The 19,215-nt window shown below is 30.4% G+C and overlaps 1 protein-coding gene across 1 annotated transcript; it reads right to left on the bottom strand.

Moving 5' to 3' along the window:
* Positions 1-1,930: 1,930 nt before the first annotated feature.
* On the bottom strand, positions 1,931-5,801 carry LOC128184929 (procathepsin L-like). Its single transcript, XM_052854572.1, has 8 exons — positions 5,492-5,801; positions 5,115-5,257; positions 4,313-4,462; positions 3,622-3,654; positions 3,327-3,518; positions 2,965-3,130; positions 2,436-2,544; positions 1,931-2,278 (listed from the first exon to the last, which is right to left on the bottom strand). The coding sequence occupies exons 1-8, from the start codon at positions 5,679-5,681 to the stop codon at positions 2,179-2,181; spliced, it is 1,083 nt and encodes a 360-aa protein (XP_052710532.1). The 5' UTR covers positions 5,682-5,801; the 3' UTR covers positions 1,931-2,178.
* Between the last annotated feature and the right edge of the window lie 13,414 nt (positions 5,802-19,215).

The raw sequence follows: 19,215 nt of genomic DNA, 5'->3' as shown, positions 1-19,215 counted from the left end.
CTTAGCTTTTTTATATAGCGTAATTTTTATTATGCATGCAGTAATAAGATGCATGTAATGTTTATACATATATAGCTGTTTTTAAGGAATATTAACCCTAATTAGGTGCTTTTTTATTAATTATTATTTGAAATGATTTTTTGGTGTGGAATAAAACGTATTATAAGATTTTTTTTACGATAACAATAAACACCACCAATATGAATGTTTTTGAGTTTTATTTCTCTATAATTTGTTAAGAGTAATACAATGCATAAATGATATTTTTGCGTTCAATTTAAACAGAGATTTGTCTAAAATGTAAAGTTTAGACAATTATTTGTGCATGTGCAATTTTATAATCTTAAGTTCATCTCCTTATACTGAATTTGGAAAGGCCTTGTATCAGGAAAATGATGTACTTTATTTCAATTATCCAAAATGTTCCTACATAAAGACGATGTAGTAATTTTTATGTCGGAAAATTCAAGAGGATTGCAGAGAGAAACTGAAAAAGTTTAAATATCAATTATATGTAAAAACCAAAATTTTACATAGGGTTTCGGTACGCATTGTGACTAACTTTCCTCATGATACAAAGATTATCTTAGCAACTTTAAAGTAAAAGTAAATCAGAATAAAAAGTATTACGACTTTTAAAAATTATGAGATATAGAATCTTTAATTAACTATACAGTCAATGGTCATATAAAGAAAAACATCGGCTGGCAAATTAAAATCTAATGAACGATACAATGAAAACCGATTCTAAATTTCAAAACATTATTTTTCGTATTTTTTTTTTTAAATAATTCAAAAGTTTTTATTTAACCAAACTAAGCTAATTGATTCTGAAAGGCAAAAATACTTGATTTAAACCCAATTTAAAAAAAATATTTGTTGATATTTGTGGAAAACAGGTGGAGATATCAGTTAAGTGTATTATTCAGAAACATAAAACTGTCGTAGATTGAGAATGATATAGACTTATGAAATCAATCAGAAACTCTTACTTGTTAAAAAGTCATAGCAACGGCCATTCCTTTTGCTAAAATACGGCTTCAATTGATATAAGACGTAAGAGGGGGAAATGGTTTGGTCATTTCGGTAATTTATTTAAGTATCATGAAGCAGGTAGATTATGAATAAAATTTCTCAAAAAAGAGCCTCAAAATCGCAGATTTTCATAATTTAGCATTTTTAATCAATGGATTTTAATTTCGGTATATATTATCTTATCGCCAATCCATTATAACATACTAATAGTTTTCCAATAAATTTATGCATTTTAAATAAACTGAAAAGAAATGTTATTTTTTAAGTGCTGTTCAGTTGGATGTACTTTAAATCTACTTATAAGCCCATAGACACATTTTCTAAAGTTTAAAAATACACATGGTTATTTTATTCCGGTTGCTCATATTGTCAGTTATCTTCAAACTAGCGTAAATTGACATTTTATTCTTCTGATTCTGTTAACACTGCAACCAGTTCCAATAGGAACCTTAAATGTCTTTTATCTTTTTTAAAAGTAGCATAACAAATAATGGATTATAAAGAAAATCGGCAGCTATGCTTGGTTAACGAGTTTTGAAAACTTCAGGATTATATCTTCCTTCCATGTTATAACCTGAAGAATTGACTTTTTACAATTCACCAATTTGAACGCACGAAAGTTGGTTACGCTCTTAGGATATAACAATTTGTGAAGGAAAAGACAGAAATTAAAAAGAATAAAAATAAATTCTACAATGGAAGCCATCGTACAATTGATCTTTTTCTTTTTAATTTCTGTCACATTAAGCCTGGTCATCATGCTTAACCATATCATTCCTTTATCTTTCATGGTAATATGATAATTTTATTCAATCAGCAAACAAATAAATGAAACTATTGTATATAATATCTAGTAATAGTATTTTATCGGATAAAATTAATTATTTAAATTATTAAACAATACACCTTTGTAACAATGATACACAGTAAAAATAGCAATCTTTAGAGATCTTCAGGAACAGTTGCACACGGTATACATAGGAGTCTTTTTCTAATAACGATTTTTCAGAATTGTTTGATCTATGAATGAAACGTTAAAATTCAGCATCATAATGAATTACGGAAGTGTATCCATCATAACCTGCCTGATTTCCTTTCACTTGATAATCTGTGAGAGAACAAGTATGTGAATGACTTCGTTCCCTACATTAGAGGGTAGCTGGCCTCTGATGCGATTCCACACTGATTGTCCTTGTTCCTGGACATTTTGATATAACCCTCGTCTCCCCACTCGACACCCCAGCTACAACAGAGAAAGAATCATACGTAATACTGTAGAATACTTGTTGGCATTAAGCCTAGACTCACCTTAATCGAAGAATACACAACATATGCTACTAAACTCATAAAAAAGTGATTACCTTAATGAAATAAATGCAATGTATCAAGGAGAATCAGACCTGTTTTTGACAATCCAATAATCTTGCCCCTCATCATCAGTATCATACCCAACACACAGCACGGCATGGTCCAGCTGCCTTGAGCTGCAATCAGGTTCATCATACACACCTAAAACCAAACCAACACAAAGGTAAATTAGACGCTGATTTAATTCTATATAAATCAATCTGATGGTTGAGTTCAATCGCATGTTTGCCTCAAAATGCAATGAATATCCCCTACACAGTAATTTTTTTATATTACTCAACGATGACGACACACTGGATCTTATCTAAATGATGTTATTTTCTTTTGCATCTCAATATTTAGTTGGAATTTACATACATAGGGGTTTAAAACAAAGGTCGAAAATTTATCATTAATTTTGATGATACATACTTTTCATCCAACTTGTTTAGTAAATTATTTTTCATTGTCCCTCGTTAATGTTGGACAATAAAATACCGGTAAACAGTCAGCTGGGTCAAAAGTTTATATCATCGGAACCTATGAGATATGATTTATCTATCAAACGATGTGCTAGAGTACCTCCGGAGTAGGATTGGAATGAGGAGTGACTGGCATCAATCGCCACGGATACAGGGCCGACCTCTGACACAGCTTTCTTCAGTGCTGACTCACTTCCGCTCTCTACATCCACACATCCACTGACTGTGGTAGCAACTTTGGTATCGTCAAATTCACAGGGTCTTTCCTGCAAAACACGATTTTTCTGTTATCATTTAACTTTTAAATATATTTTAGATTGATTCAAATATATAAATGGAATGATACCGTGAATAGACTTCTGATGGTGGGTGTCATCCGGACTTACTAGCTACAATGGTTTTGATTGCTATAAAATCAAACAAATCTATTCTGCAGCTTATAAAACATAAATCCTATAATACCTTTGGCTTATATGGGTAATCGTCTTCACTCTCAATACCTCCCACAGACTTGATGTATTTGAATGCACTGTCCACAAGTCCTCCATCACAACCTTCATTGCCAAATGATCCGGAACAATCCACGAGTTGTGATTCGCTGAAGGATACTAGATTCCCAGTTTTACGATAATGTTGTCCCTCAAGAGAACCCGTCTACAACCAAAAGGGAAGATAATGGAGTTAAAAAGAAATAAATGTCAACGTGGAGAAAAAAATGACTTAAAAATGAAAAAGTTGAGATATGGAATATACGTACCGTACTAAAGGACCAACAGGAACCACACTGACCCTAATGAAAAAAGAAAAGAAAACGCCACTTTTTAATTGTAAATCCATTTATAAGTGATGCGTGTTCTAAGAAAAAGGCAATGTTTCTCTGTCATATATAGTGTGTTCGTAAATCTCACACGAAAACACTTTTACAGAAATAATGCTTTTAGTCTTTTATTCTTAAATGAAATTGACATCCCCGGAAAAAAAAATATTGTCAACAAACGCGAAGCGGAAGTTGGTACTACTCTTAGAGGGTTGTCAATTTCAACTGTCATGCTCCCTAACAGGCACAATTTATTTTATTATACTGAATTTCTTAATTTAAAAAAACTTTACAGCTTTCATTCTTATTATTTATTCGCTTTATTTCAAAATGCATAACTAACTTCTTTAGGAATGACGTGGATTCTACAGAGAACCGTATGCGCATGATTTACGCGCATGTAACAATTATTACCCATTACAAGTGTCTTGCTTACGCTGATGGTAATAGAGCGGATTATAAACTGCGTCTAAACCAATCAGATTTCACTATTCAACATGAAAGTATAAAACGAATGTAATAATTAGTCATAGCGAGGGGAGACATTTTTAATCATAACAACTGATTAAGTTTTAATATTCCTAAAGGTTTAGAAATTGGTGGTATTTATTGAATGCACCACAATTATTACCTGATCTTTGACATCTGTAACGTATCCCTTTGTTCTCCAGTCTACAGAGTCAGGTACCACCAAGTTGTTGGCAGAAAGGTAACTTGAACATCCCTCATTTTTGAGAGAGGTCTTTTTCAGACCATTGAATTTCAAGAACTCTTCGTGTTTCTACAAACAAACAGATTTTAGCTCTAAATTACATAAATGCCCATAAATTTCTAAAGACTTCAAAGGATAAAAATAACAAATTTTAACATTGAATTTGCTGATCTTAAATATAAGGTTACACATGTATGAATAGTACGTTTAGAGTCAATGTTAAAAAATATATTTACGAATGAGGAAACACAAAGAAATATTCAACGTTACAAGGAAATACATAATGCACTGAAAATTGTTCACTTCAACTATGAATCTAAACAAACTTTTCTTTTGAGTTGAAAAGTAGATAATAAAAGTGAATGAATTATTTTTCATTATTTTAAATCAGACTATAATCTTTAATACGCTACATATGTGGCAAATAAGCAATAAACATTAACATTAAACAAAGAAGCTATGTATCTCGATGCAGAAGGTAAAGTTGCTTATCATTATATCATACATGTTGAAATTCATATGTTTTCCATGACTATTATAGATATGTAGTATGAGGATATTTTATACTTAATTTATAATTAATTTTACTAACCAAAATAAAACAAAATTGAAGAGTCTACAATTAATAAACAGTTATAATAAAAACTCATAGTATTTCACACATAGGAAGATGTTGAGAAATGCCTGAACTCGTTTAAATCAGAACGAATGTGTCCTTTACCAGATCAGAGAATTGGTTTACTCCCAGGAAGTATGATTTCTTGCCTAGATGGTACAGTTTGTTGTGTTCCTCAATCTTCTGAACGTTCTCTCTGAAAATCTCAAAGCGCCGAACATCTTCCTCTAAAGTTTTGTAGGTTTTATCTAAAGAATACGGCGAAACACTTTTGTTAAAAAACCTGAGCAAAATTATCACAGTACTGACCTTTTAAACATAGTTTGTTCTAAATTGATTCAATGAATCGGACATTTTTTTAAATCTGATATTGATCAGGTTTTCTCTCTGTGTCTTAAGAAAAAATAAGAAATAGCTAACGAATAAATTTCCTAATAAAAAAATAATTCGAAGATAGAAACTGAAATCCAATAACACAGTACTAAATAATATTCGGAATTCCTTCCATGCTTGTTCGTATGGCTGGTAGTTGATCCCTGCCTTGGCCTTCAGGATATGTAACTGCTCTGGGTGTTTCTGTGCGGCCTCCAAATCAAACCACTGGACGTTCCCCATCTGTACGGTGGCTCCCCTCGCCACAGCTAGTATACTCACGATCCACAAAACGTTCATCTTCTAGTCCGAGTCCTATAAAGATATGATGCAAACTTAAACCGGAATAAAGTCACCAGCAAATATTGGTTTTTAACATTTCCTTGCAATTTTTGAAAAACTGAGTCAATTAATATACAATCAGTACCCAATCTCTCTCTCCATTTGTATCACGGGAAAAGGAGGAAGCAGAATATTAAACCCGATATACCAATATACCTCACTCTCAAACTCAACTGTCACACTTACAGTTAAGTGTCTTTTATTGCCAAATATAAAATAATCAAATTAATTTTGACAAATAATTGCTAAAACTTTTCCCATCAATCGTCCAAATAAACTGATGGTTTTAAAAGTACAACATGAAGAATCTTTTTAATGCAGTTTTTCATAAATCGTCATCTTGAAACACAGTTACATATACAGAGCAAGACTGTTCTAAAATTTACGAGAATACTAGCGTAAAACATTATAAATCATTCAATCAATTATTTTATATCAAATCAGGACATTTTCAATTTTCAACTTTTGTTTGGTTTTTAGAATTAAGATAAAGTTAAAATTGTAAAATGTGTCTTACCTTATATGTTTTATCTAGGATTACATGTAATCAGTAACTCTTCGGAAAATTCAAATTCTAATTTTTATTTAAATAAAAAATCATTACCTGTCGTCTGTCTCTGTTGAGTAAATGACTATATCGGGCAAGGAAACACCTCCTTTTAATGATTTTGGGTGTAATAAATAGTTCCTTAATTATGACTTCTCCTTCAAAAACTTGTGTCTGTAAGCACGTACTCGATTAGCTTAACAAGAGACTCTTTATTGGTCGTACCCAAAGCGTGTGTATGATAAAGATGAAACAGATCAGGATGATTATTCACACTTTGACTTTGAACATTACAAAAATAATATTTGCACCGAAAAAATCACAAATGTTTGTATTAGTATTAATTTTAGGAGGACTCGATGGTCGTGGGTATACTGATTTCCATGAGAAGAAGATCTCTGTGTCTTTAAGCATGTACTCGATTAGCTTCACAAGAGACAATGGTTGTTATGATAACCTTAAGTCACTTAACATACCTTTAACATACCTTTAAATGACGCTTAAATAAAATCGTTTGAACAATACTAAAGACAATATGTAATTTATAAAAAAAAAAAAGACAAGCAATTTAATGATCAGGTTAAAATTATAACTGTATTATTTTTTAAAATCAATTTTGAGAATCACCTTTTTTTTATTTTTATTATTTCCATATATAAATGTACTTAATTTGCTTATTAGATGCCCATTTGTAGGGAAGATTTGTTTATCTCGACAATTTTTTGTTAAATTTTCAAAAGTTGTTTCCTTAAATATCCAAGTGGTCATTTTTAAAGGACGTTAGAGTCTTCAATTACAATGAATATGACGCTTCGCCATATCTTTTTATGATAATCTAATTTGTTAGATCATGTAGCTATCTGAAAACACACCTGCTTCTCTGTTTGGGGCATTGTGTTCCTCAATTACGTGGTATTCCCGAGGATATTAATTAATTTAGGGAAATACCATGTTTGAAAATTTGCATTGCAATAAAGGATCGAGGAATGTGTGAAACAGGTTAGCCAAATACAGGGAAAGACTGTGCTTGAAGTTTTCTTATTTAATGTTTCTAAATTTTATTGAGCACTTTTTGTTAAATAGTTTGACCCATTTACAAATATCCATTTATCAATGGATATGTATTCAATTGATTATAAGTAGATTAAGAGCTATGCAGTGTCGTTTCGTAAATTGATTTCAATTATAAATAACAAAATGACGACATTTCTGTTAGTGACAAAAATCACATGTAAAATTTTTAAACATTAAACATTAACATTTAACCTATATTAAATCAAATCTTGGTAGTTTTCTATAACATGCTTATACTTACTAAATGGACATATATTTCACACCATTACAGATTAAATGTATAAAATAGGTTTTGAAGTAAAAAAATAATTTTCTGTGATTTTTGGTTTAGATTTGGCAATACCTGAACTAATTTGAAGATTCTGTTTTCTATAAGATTGAATTCAAAAAATGTTCTCTGAAAATTTCATAAACATCCGTGTACCAAATTAAGATATATCATTTTAAGTACTAAAACTAATACATACAAAATATGACATTTCCAATCGCACTGAATGGTTGCCACAACCCCACCCAAACACGCATTTTACATGGCACGACTAGAAATATACGATGACATTTTAGTTCCCTTTAATTTGTTGTATATGAGTTATTAAAGTTGCTTTGGAACGAAACATTTTGAACGAAAATTGACTAATAGCAGTTGTGACGCTTTCATGAGATAATCAAGGGTTTACCAATGATAAGGAGGAACAGTCTTTGACCGCGATTTACCAAATTGAAAGTCAAAGTTTAAATCAAAGTGGATACCTGGTTGATAGAGTCTGTAAAGTTGTTTTATACAAGCATATCCATATGACAAATCTGTTTTCAGTTAAACCATACTAGGTAAATAGATTAAAATTCATACGAACACATTAGAGAAAGTATCAAAATACTGTAATTATTTATAAATACTGTAATATTGTGTCTCTGATGTGGAAAGTTTTCAGGAGCCCTTTATATAAAAGTGCGTTTTAAAAATATTTTGTATTCTTTTCAATAAATGTTTTTAATGTCAACTCATTAGCCTCGCGAAATTGTGGATCATTAAATATTATTTGTTTCCTTAATAAATGATTTTTCGCTCGTCATGCCTACAGATCTCTTTATTGAAAGGATGTACTTACTTCTCACACGGATATGAACTTAAAGCTGAACACCGCTCGTAAATAGGAACCGTCACACAGGTACCTGGTATATAAACCCTTCGATTTCGTTACACCCGATTGCACATCTGAAACTCATGGCCGACGTGTAGTGTTCCTTTCGTTGTCTTTGGATTTTTATGCATTTAATTGTTATTTATGTGCACATTATGTCTGTAAATAATGCAATGACCAGTTCATTTGATGTTAGTACTCTCCTGGTTTGAAAAAAGTGCGTAAAACTTGACAATTTCATCGCGACCGAGTAACATGGTGAGGCAAGATGTACGTCCACACAGGTGAGACCTCTACAGCGATATACTTTGAACTGTTAAGAGGTCTATGGCTTATATAGGGGTGTAGGAAGAGCGGTGCTGAAAGAGAAATATGGCGGACAGTGCCTATTTACGAGCGGTGTTCAGCTTTAAGGCCAGTTGTCAAGTTTGTTTATCAAAGTCTAACTTTAAACATGACTATGGTTTCCCGAAAAGAGTGCCTATATTTTCTCGTCGAATGCTTATCGTTCATTAGAAACTAATTGTTGAATTGCTTATAAAAATATACAACCTTACACAAGTATTAGGTTATGTGTCTTTTTATATGGTTACTAGACAGTTTCTTTTGGCTTTACTTTAAAAAAAATCTAAATCTAATTTTTGCTTTATATTAACATAAGTTTTCGATAAATGCCAATGTGAGATACCAATTTAGTAGGTTTATAATTCTTATCATTATATGTATTATTTCTTCATATTTTAGCTTGAAATTCACCTAAAATTAAAAGTCATAACAATAAAGGTGCATATTTGGCTTCTAGTGCATTTTCTTAAGATAATAATATGTTTTACGGTGCAACTGTTGGGGCGAGCCAGCATGGGATCAAACCATGAATTTTGATAAATCAATAAAAATAAAATAAACGTAAATGAATTTGATTAAAACATACCAATTTTTCAGTAAATTTTCATTATTCATAGTTGATAAGATTTGATATAATTTATCTATCTATCAGTAGAAAAATAGTTTAATCTCAGATACAATATTGTTGAATAATAAAGATTTTAACATAAATGTTCATTGCACCGTATCTCCTCTTTTAAAGTGACTGTAACGTCCATCCCTCCATGTTAAATTTTTTTTTCAATTTACACAATTCTCCACTTTTTAAAAAAAAATGTATTTTTTTTTAAAATTTACGCTTAAAAATATTGAAAATACATGGAGTTGCCCGCCCCCTTTGGGATTTGGAGCATGTAATAAATAAATGGAAGTGAAAATAAAGAAATCATTGAACTGCTAAAAATCTGAAGGATTAGAATTTGCATGAAATTTTTTTTTGTTTTGCTTGTAAAGAAATATTTTTTGGATTAGGCTGCCACCCACCCACCCAAACCCTTTAAAAAAAGGCGATGATATTTGTTCGTTCCAGGACATTATCGTAATTATAGTGAATAAAACACATGTGAGCATTCATCCAAATGAGTGCAAGTTACAACTGTTTCTTGTATCTGAAGAAATGTCCTCATTTCTTAGCTTTGCAAGATTTTGAGAGGATTTTGGTAATTTCAGCAATAATAAATTTAACATTGTCAAAAGGAAATTAACAACAATTTACATACCTCAAGGATTTAGGTTTTCCCTAATCATGTAGTTAACTTTATTAAAAGAATTTGAACATATTCAACAACATACACCTTAAAAAAAGAAGAAACATGTGTTGTGAATATTTGCAAAGCAAATATGACTGTGAGCAATGATAATTATTTTCTTCATTACTTTGAACAAGACACACGAAAGTAAGTTGTAAATACCACTTCGAGAATGCTATAAATGTATATGAATGGACGCGAGAGAAACGGCCAAATATCGTTTATTTGCATTAAATACAAAATCATGAGCCACATTAAACTTTGGAAAAACAAATTTAATTTGATTGGTTTAAACTGTTAAACAGTAAAAGTTTGTCAAATAATGCTATAAAAAATTGCAAGGACATTAAGAAAATTAACATTGATGATGTTATTTTGTAGTTACGTGAAAATCGATCACTTTCTTATTTTGTTTTATAATGTTAATGATTAATAAGAATTAAAAGAACTCATCTAAATCTCTACATCTCTTATATGTTTTATCTAGGATTACATGTAATCAGTAACTCTTCGGAAAATTCAAATTCTAAGTTTTATTTGAATTAAAAATCATTACCTGTCGTCTGTCTCTGTTGAGTAAATGACTATATCGGGCACGGAAACACCTCCTTTTAATGATTTTGGGTGTAATAAATAGTTCCTTATGACTTCTCCTTCAAAACTTGTGTCTGTAAGCATGTACTCGATTAGCTTAACAAGAGACTCTTTATTGGTCGTACCCAAAGCGTGTGTATGATGATGAAACAGATCAGGATGATTTATTCACACTTTGACTTTAAAAATTACAAAAATAATATTTGCACCTAAAAAATCACAAGTGTTTGCATTAGTATTAATTTTAGGAGGACTTGATGGTCGTGGGTATATTTAGACTATATTGATTTCCATGAAAAGAAGATCTCTGTGTCTTTAAATATGTACTCGATTAGCTTCACAAGAGACAAGGGTTGTTATGATAACCTCAAGTCACTTTACATACCTTTAAATGACGCTTAAATAAAATAATTTGAACAATACTAAAGACAATATGTAATTTATAAAAAAAAAAAGACAAGCAATTTAATGATCAGGTTAAAATTATAACTCTTTATCTAGGGGATTTTTTAAAATCAATTTTAAAGAAGCGCCCCTTTTTAATTATTTCCATATACAAATGTACGTAATTTGCTCATTAGATGCCCATATGTAGGGAATTTTTGTTCATCTCGACAATTTTTGGTTAAATGTTAAAATGTTGTTTCCTTAAATATCCAAGTGATCATTTTTTAAAAGGACGTTAGAGTCTTGAATTACAATGAATATGACTCTTCACCATATCTAGTTATGATAATTAAATTTAATTTGTTAGATCATGTAACTGTCTAACAACATACCTGCTTTTCTGTTTTGGGGCATTGTGTTCCTCAATTACGTGGTATTCCCGAGTATATTGAATAATTTAGGGAAATATCATGTTTTAAAATTTGCATTGCAATAAAGGATCGAGGAATGTGTGAAACAGGTTAGCCAAATACAGGGAAAGACTGTGTTTGAAGTTTTCTGATTAATTTGTCTTGAAAAAACGATTAATGTTTCTAAATTTTATTGAGCACTTTTTGTTGAATAGTTTGACCCATTTACAAAAGTGCATTTATCAAAAGATATGTATTCAATTGTTATAAGAAATTTAAAAGCTACGCAGTATCGTTTCGTTAATTGAATTCAATTATAAATAACAAAATGACGACATTTCTGTAAGTGACAAAAAACACTAATCAATTAATAATAACAAAAGACGACATTTCTTTAAGTGACAAAAAACACTAATCACGTGTAAAATTTTTAAACATTAACATTTAACCCGTATTAAATCAAATCTTGGTAGTTTTCTTTAACATGCGTATACTTACTAAATGGACATATATTTCACACCATTACAGATTAAATTTTAATCACTCTATGGATAAAATAGGTTTTGAAATAAAAATAAGTTTCTGTAATATATGTTTTAGATTTGGCAATACCTGAACTAATTTGAAGATTCTGTTTTCTATTAGATTGAATTCAAAAAATGTTCTCTGAAAATTTCATAAACATCCGTGTACCAAAGTAAGATATATCATTTTAAGTACTAAAACTAATACATACAAAATATGACATTTCCAATTGCACTGAATAGTTGCCCCCACCCCACCCAGACACGCATTTTACATGGCACGGCTAGAGATATACGATGACATTTTAGTTCCCTTTAATTTGTTTTATATGAGTTATTAAAATTTTGAAAGCAAATTGACTAATAACAGGTGTGACTCTTTCTTGTGATCATCAAAGGTTTACCAGTGATCAGGAGGAACAGTCTTTGACTGGGAATTACCAAATTAAAAATCAAAGTATAAATCAAAGTGGTTGAAACAGTCTATAAAGTTGTTTTATACAAGCAAATCCATACGACAAAAATGTTTTCAGTTAAACCATACTTGGTAAATAGATCAAAATGCATACGAAAAAATTATAGAAAGTATCAATATACTGTAATTATTACTGTAATTTTGTGTCACTGATGTGCAAAGTCTCCAATTGCCCTTTATATCAAAGTACGTTTCACATTTTCTATTCGTTTCAACTGAATTCCTTGATATCGAATTATTAGCCCAACTTAAAATCTAAATCATTATGAATTATTTATTTCCTTTATATATGAATTTTCGCTCGTCATACCTTCAAATCTATTTATTGAAAGGATGTACTTACTTCACACAAGGATATGGACTGAAGGCCGGTGGTCAAGTTTGTTTATCAAAGTCTAAATTTAAACATGACTATGGTTTCCCGGAAAGAGTGACTATTTTTTCTCGTCGAATGCTTATCGTTCATTAGAAACTAATCGTTGAATTGCTTATAAAAATATACAAACCCATACTAGTATTAGGTGATGTGTCTTCTTATATGGTTTTTAGACTGCTTCTTTTGGCTTTACTTTAATAAAATGTCAAAATCTTAATTTTGCTTTATAATATCTTAAGTATTCAATAAATTCCAATGTAAGATACCCATTCAGTAGATTTATAATTTTTTTATTATATGCATTATTTCGTCATATTTTAGCTCGACTTCCACTTAAAACTAAAATTCATAACAATAAAGGTGGATATTCGGCTTCTAGTGCCTTTTCTTAAAAAAATATCAAATAAGCTAAATTTTCATTTTCTGTGGACAAAACACGTGTGTTCTTGCGTGCAAACAATTGTGCGCATATGTGGGAGTGTGCATGAATATTTTGCTAATTTTCGAACAGTTTAATAATTCAAAACCTTTAAACAAATTTACACTTATACTAGTATTATTAGAAAAAACTTGTTTTCCTTTTTCATTTTAATGAGTACCTTTGTACCCTGTTTATAACTCTCTTTTGGAACTTTGGTTGTCCTGGTTTGTTACTTAGATGATATCAGAAAGCTTATATAATTGTTTTTATTTAACCAAATTTAATGCCATTTGCTAAAGATTACGGAAGCCCTGGGAGGACATTGACTTACTTTTTAATTGTTATGAGCCCTGGAAGGACATATTGACATACTTCTTAATTGTTATGACTTCTTCATTTCAATACATCTCATTTGGATACAGAAAAAAACTCTCTCTCCTGTACAAGCCAACTTGTGCATGTAAGCATAGTAAAAAATATATATATATATATATTTTCTAAAGTACAGCCTATTACAATTTTACCCAAAATTATGCTTGGAAGAATTTTTTTTCTGGAGGCTGGCGTGGGGTCAAATGTCTTTTCTCAGTTAAACTATGCGAATTTGATATTTTTAAATAAATTCTCCAAAAGGGAAGGGAGCTTATAATTTTAAAAAGTTTTCTGGACCTACAACCCTCTAGATACATGCATGCAAAGTGCTGAAATAATGAAAAAAAAAAGATTTATATATGATAACTATATAAACTTTTGCCCTTCTAATATTGTTCTTCCTTGTTTAAGTACTTTCCAAAATATTCAAATGAATAACTGTTAGTCAGTGTAAATTACTATTCCAGATTTGAAAATACATACATGTACAGGTAAATGAAATTGTCATGATATATAGCACAATAGTTACTGCTTTTTTTATTCTGAGAAAGTTAGCAAACCTAGATTTTTAAAAATTTAAAAGAATTATAAATGAATTTGTTTTCAACACGATAAATTCACATATGTACTTGGATTAACACATGAAAATTTTTTTGTAATCTTATCCATTAAAATTCATGTAGAGAATATTTTTTCCCTCAAAATGGGCAAGAATAAAGACCGGTGTAAAAATATTTCAGTTTTCATACAAAATTTTACTGTATAGTTATTCTAAAAGAAAGTTTGTTGGCACATGGCAGTGACAGGTTCAATATTCAAAACCAATATATGTCCCCTATATAATAAATTCGATCTCGGGTGCAAAAAATAATATTCTTGATATTTATAAAAACCAATCTTCTACGCTAAAAACTAATATTGCCAGTGCCCATGTCGAACGGTACGCCACCGCCACGTGTTATATTTATTCATTATAGTCTTATCAAATGATAATTAAGTCATAATAAATAAGTCAAACAATTAACAAGTAATTCAATATCTTCTTCCAGGGCTCATAACAATTAAGAAGTAAGTCAATAGCCTCCCAGGGCTTCTGTAAAAGATGCTTTGGGCCCAGTGAGTTTAAAAAGGTTCAGTAACTCTAAAGAAGTTGAACTTTCAAGATACAGAGATATAAACAGACAGAGACACAGACAGAAGGAAACTAGATCTAGCGAAGATTTGGTTCAAAAGTTTTAAAGAAGTTAAAAATGCAATGTTAGAATATCTTTCAGATACATATGGGATTAAAGTAGGCGGGATACATTCACAAGGACGGAAATAATCTACTTCAAGTAACTATGTGCTAGTTTCCATTAAAGGAAATTTGTAAAATTTGATTACTAAATTATTCCATAATAAATTTAACATTGTCAAAAGGAAATTAACAACATGCAATAAACTTTACTAAAGGACTTTGAACATATTCAATAATATACACCTTCAAAACAGGAAGGGGTATGTGTTGTATATTGTTGTAAAGAAACATGACTGACCCATGATAATTTTTTTCTCAACTCATTAAACAAAGCATAGGAAATAAAGTTGTATAATCCACTTTAAGAATGTTATGAATGTATAAAAATGAACGAGAGGAACGGCCAAATATTAATGACAAATTTCTTTATATATAAACTTATTGATGCTCATTAACTTGGCATTAAATACAAAATCCTTTGCCGCTTTAAACTGTAGAAAAACAAAGTCCCTTGATTTAAAATGTTAAACAGTAAAAGTTTGTCAAATAATTCTAGAAAATTTGCAATGGCATTACGAAAAGTAAACTTTGATGATGTTATTAATTACGTGAAATAAGATCACTTACTTATTTTTTTTTATAATATTAATAAATAACAAGAATTAAAAGAACTCATTTAAGTCTAAAGAAAACACGAATACATTAAGTAAAGCTTGAATGCTTTCATTCAAAATTTTTAGAAGCTTTACAATTTAACCTTTCCGACCTTTTGTGAAATTCACTCGCATAAAGCACCACCTCCATCTTTGCCGGGTTTAGTAAGCTAAAGCTGCATATGTATAATCATATTACGTATACTATTTAACTGAATGAGTCAAGTGTTCTACAATAAAATTGAACACTATAGTATACATCAAGATATGCTTAGGTTTGTTTAACTATCTTCCTTACAAAGCGACATAATATGTTTAATGTTAGACAGGTTGATCTTTGTAACATTATCTGTAACATGATCTTTTAAACTAAAAAAGATTATTGTAGGAAAAGGGAAACCACATAGAACTAGTGTTTAATTCCATTGTAATAATATTACAATAAAATTAGTTCACTTCAAATGAAAAAACCAATGCAAGTGTCAATAGTTGCACAATAATAAACACAGGAAAGTGGTATTTAAGTGACAAAACCATCAAAGTACCACCCTACCTCATCGCTGATCTATATTTTGTGGACAGATACATCATCAAGCGGTTTATTTCAATCAGTCGTAAAAATTTCTAGATTGAAATATCTAAATAATTAAAGGACAAAGATCATTGAATGAAAAATCATGTTTTTAACTGTTTATATCTATGTATAAAGAAGTTCTTGAAACTTAGACTTCTGTCCATTTTAATTATATATGACAAAATACAATGTAGCTCTACAAATAAATGTTATACATTGTAATCTGTCTGAGAAGCCATCGTCTGAGTAGAGTCCATTACCTTTAAATAAGGATTTACTGATGAGCGAGGACTACATCGATCATTGCGGATGATCATAAAACATTACTGTGAAAACGTAACACCTTCTTATATCTCAAGAGAATATTATGGAGGGAGCATTATACGTGTCGACTAGTCAGAGACTACTCAGCTCTAACAAATCTTAAATTTACTGAATCTAAATCGGTCAACTTATTGGAGCGATAAATGAAATACGAATTGGTACATCCAATTGATAAAGATATTTTTAAATGTCACAAAAATATATCTGAATCTGATTTGTTTGAAATTATTCTATACTTACAAATCCAGTGTAGTTTTGTTCCATAATTACTGTAAATAAGCAAGATAACATGTGGCGATTACTAAAAATGTTCAAAATCAAAAGTTCAAAGGATAAATACAAAACAGGAGCAGGCAAAAAACAAAGAGGGGTGCGCTATCTTTTTTTTCCTTTTCTAGTCTATTCTTATATACAAAGTAAGTCATACAACAGGCATCTTTTTATATGGGTATAGTAATTACGGTTCTACAAAATGGTGCATATAATGTAACTCATATTTAAAGTGTCATTTATCACATCTTTGATTGACATCTTGGGTTTTTGTACTTTCACGTTCTCAATTTCAGTATATTTTTTTGCTTTGTTTATGAATTAATTAAAACAGAATATTTTTGAATTCGTTGGTTTGATTTAAAGGATGCTAGGCGGTCAAAAAATCAATAACCAGGGGCCCGTTTCTCAAGAAGGTCTACGTCCAGGCGTAAGCTTAGTCCGGACTAAATCAGGGACTAAACCTCAAAACCAGACTAAGCTGCGTTTCACAAAAAGGCGGAAACTTAGTCGGGACTAAATTTGGGTTTAAATCTACGCCTGCTAATGGGTGGGCGTAAGTCCTTAGTCTGTGCACAAAAATGGCGAATGTTTTGTTTCTAAGGCAAAATATACAGAGAATTTTATTTTTTGGTTTGTTGTATGTGTTATTAAAGAAAACATTCACATTCATTTAAATATTTGTACATGTACGTATAACTTAAAAAAAAACCTATTGTTCGATAACTGTTTCTATTTCCAAATAAATTAAGATTAAATCAATTTGATAAATAATGGGCTCACCTTATTCAACGTATGTAATATACATTACTACTCGTAATGAAATTTACCTAAAGTGTGAAGAATTGGTATACCCCGATAAATGATATAAACACAATAATAAAAGAGATGCTTTATTTTTAAATTAAATATGTATTCCCCAACAAGATTGATGTACATGTATATAAGTACGAATATATTATTGATTTTTTAATCAATACTCAGTAAGCATGAACTAGAATTTAATGTTTCTAATCAAATTTGAACCTGTGAAACGAAACTGATTTCAAAAATTATGAATAGGAGCAACTCAAAACGTTTACATTTGTAATTTCTCCTTGTGTGTGGTTGTTTGTTCTTTACCTATACATGTATTACTGAAAACTTTACAACACGTATGCATTCTCATTTTCATTTTTTTACCCCTAGTATCTTTACAAAACCGTATGAAAGCTACATGTATTTTGGAATGTTTATGAACTCACATTTAGATACAATCAATTTTTGTTTGTTAAAATATTACTTAAAAATATGTTTTAGAAGCGTGCAGAGTGTGCATAAATTTTAGATTTGTTGACAAGCGTTTGTCAAGGTTATCGAATATTATAAAATTTCACATGCACACCTTGAATTTTTGGAAATCAAATTCATTAATCTTATTAATTCTAGGAAGAAGTAATCAATTGCGTTCATATTTAACAACATTTGTGGCCGGGGTAATTCTTTTAAAATAGGTCTGGGGCACATGTACTATCGATGATCTTCGTGCATATTCATATGCATTGTTTATTTGTACTCATTTAACTAAATTGATCTTTAATTACTTGAATTTATGATAGTTTTGTTTCATCATATTTATATTTATATATATCAAGGGATTTTTGTTTATTTCGAAGTTGTCAACTTGCAATACAAAAGCGTTGTTTTAGCAGTTTTACAACAGTGTGCATTATTTACAAATTTAACTAGCCTGCATTTGTCATACTTATTATATAAACAATTGTATACATCCCCTCCCATATAACGTTTCTGAAAAAGGCGTAAATCTGGGCTGAAGTTAGTCCGACTAACAAAGTTACGCCAATATTTAGTCGGGTCTAAGTTGCGTTTCTGAAAGAGGCGTAAGTTAGGGTTTAAATGTCGAAAAACTAAGACATCTCCGCTGAGTACTAAGCATGCGCATATCGTATTTTGTTTTGCTTTGAGGCTATGATTAAATGTGGTGGATCAATTTTCCAATTCATAGTACATGTAGTACCCGAAAGAACGCATGTTATACTTTACCACTGAATGTGTATAGTTCAAGCTGTTCATGACATTTTATATTAATAAAAGTAGAACAAATGCCTATACACTTCTTAACATAATGAAATTTTAGAGAAAAACAGTTGATATGAAAGCGGCATATATAAGAGGTTTCAGAAACCAAATATGAGACAATTAAATGCATTGTAGATGATATTGAGGCACAATCTTACATATTGATTGAACGAAACAATACATAGAAATTAACTTCAATGTTCGTGTAAACTTCAAATGTTTATAGAATACATGGACAAGGTACAGTGGATATGCCCCAATACGTCTGCAGAATGAGAAGTATGCTTCATAGACACTGTAGATCTTTAGACATTTTCAGATGCTGGGATAAGGCTTGATTCTTTTTTATCAATTCACTATATTATTTATAGAAAATAATATGACCATGAGTATAACAGC

The sequence above is a fragment of the Crassostrea angulata genome, chromosome 5 (genome assembly GCF_025612915.1).
Source record: "Crassostrea angulata isolate pt1a10 chromosome 5, ASM2561291v2, whole genome shotgun sequence".
Lineage (NCBI taxonomy): Eukaryota > Metazoa > Mollusca > Bivalvia > Ostreida > Ostreidae > Magallana > Magallana angulata.
The sequence above is the reverse complement of the archived record's forward strand: the minus strand, read 5'-3'. Positions and strand labels throughout refer to the sequence as shown.

Coding starts and splice junctions, on each gene's coding strand:
- LOC128184929 (XM_052854572.1), bottom strand. CDS start 5,681: ATGAACGTTTTGTGGATCGTGAGTATACTAGCTGTGGCGAGGGGAGCC. Junction 3,655..4,312: donor TTACAGATGTCAAAGATCAG/GTAATAATTGTG, acceptor TTTTTTCATTAG/GGTCAGTGTGGTTCCTGTTG. Junction 3,519..3,621: donor CCTGTTGGTCCTTTAGTACG/GTACGTATATTC, acceptor TTTTGGTTGTAG/ACGGGTTCTCTTGAGGGACA.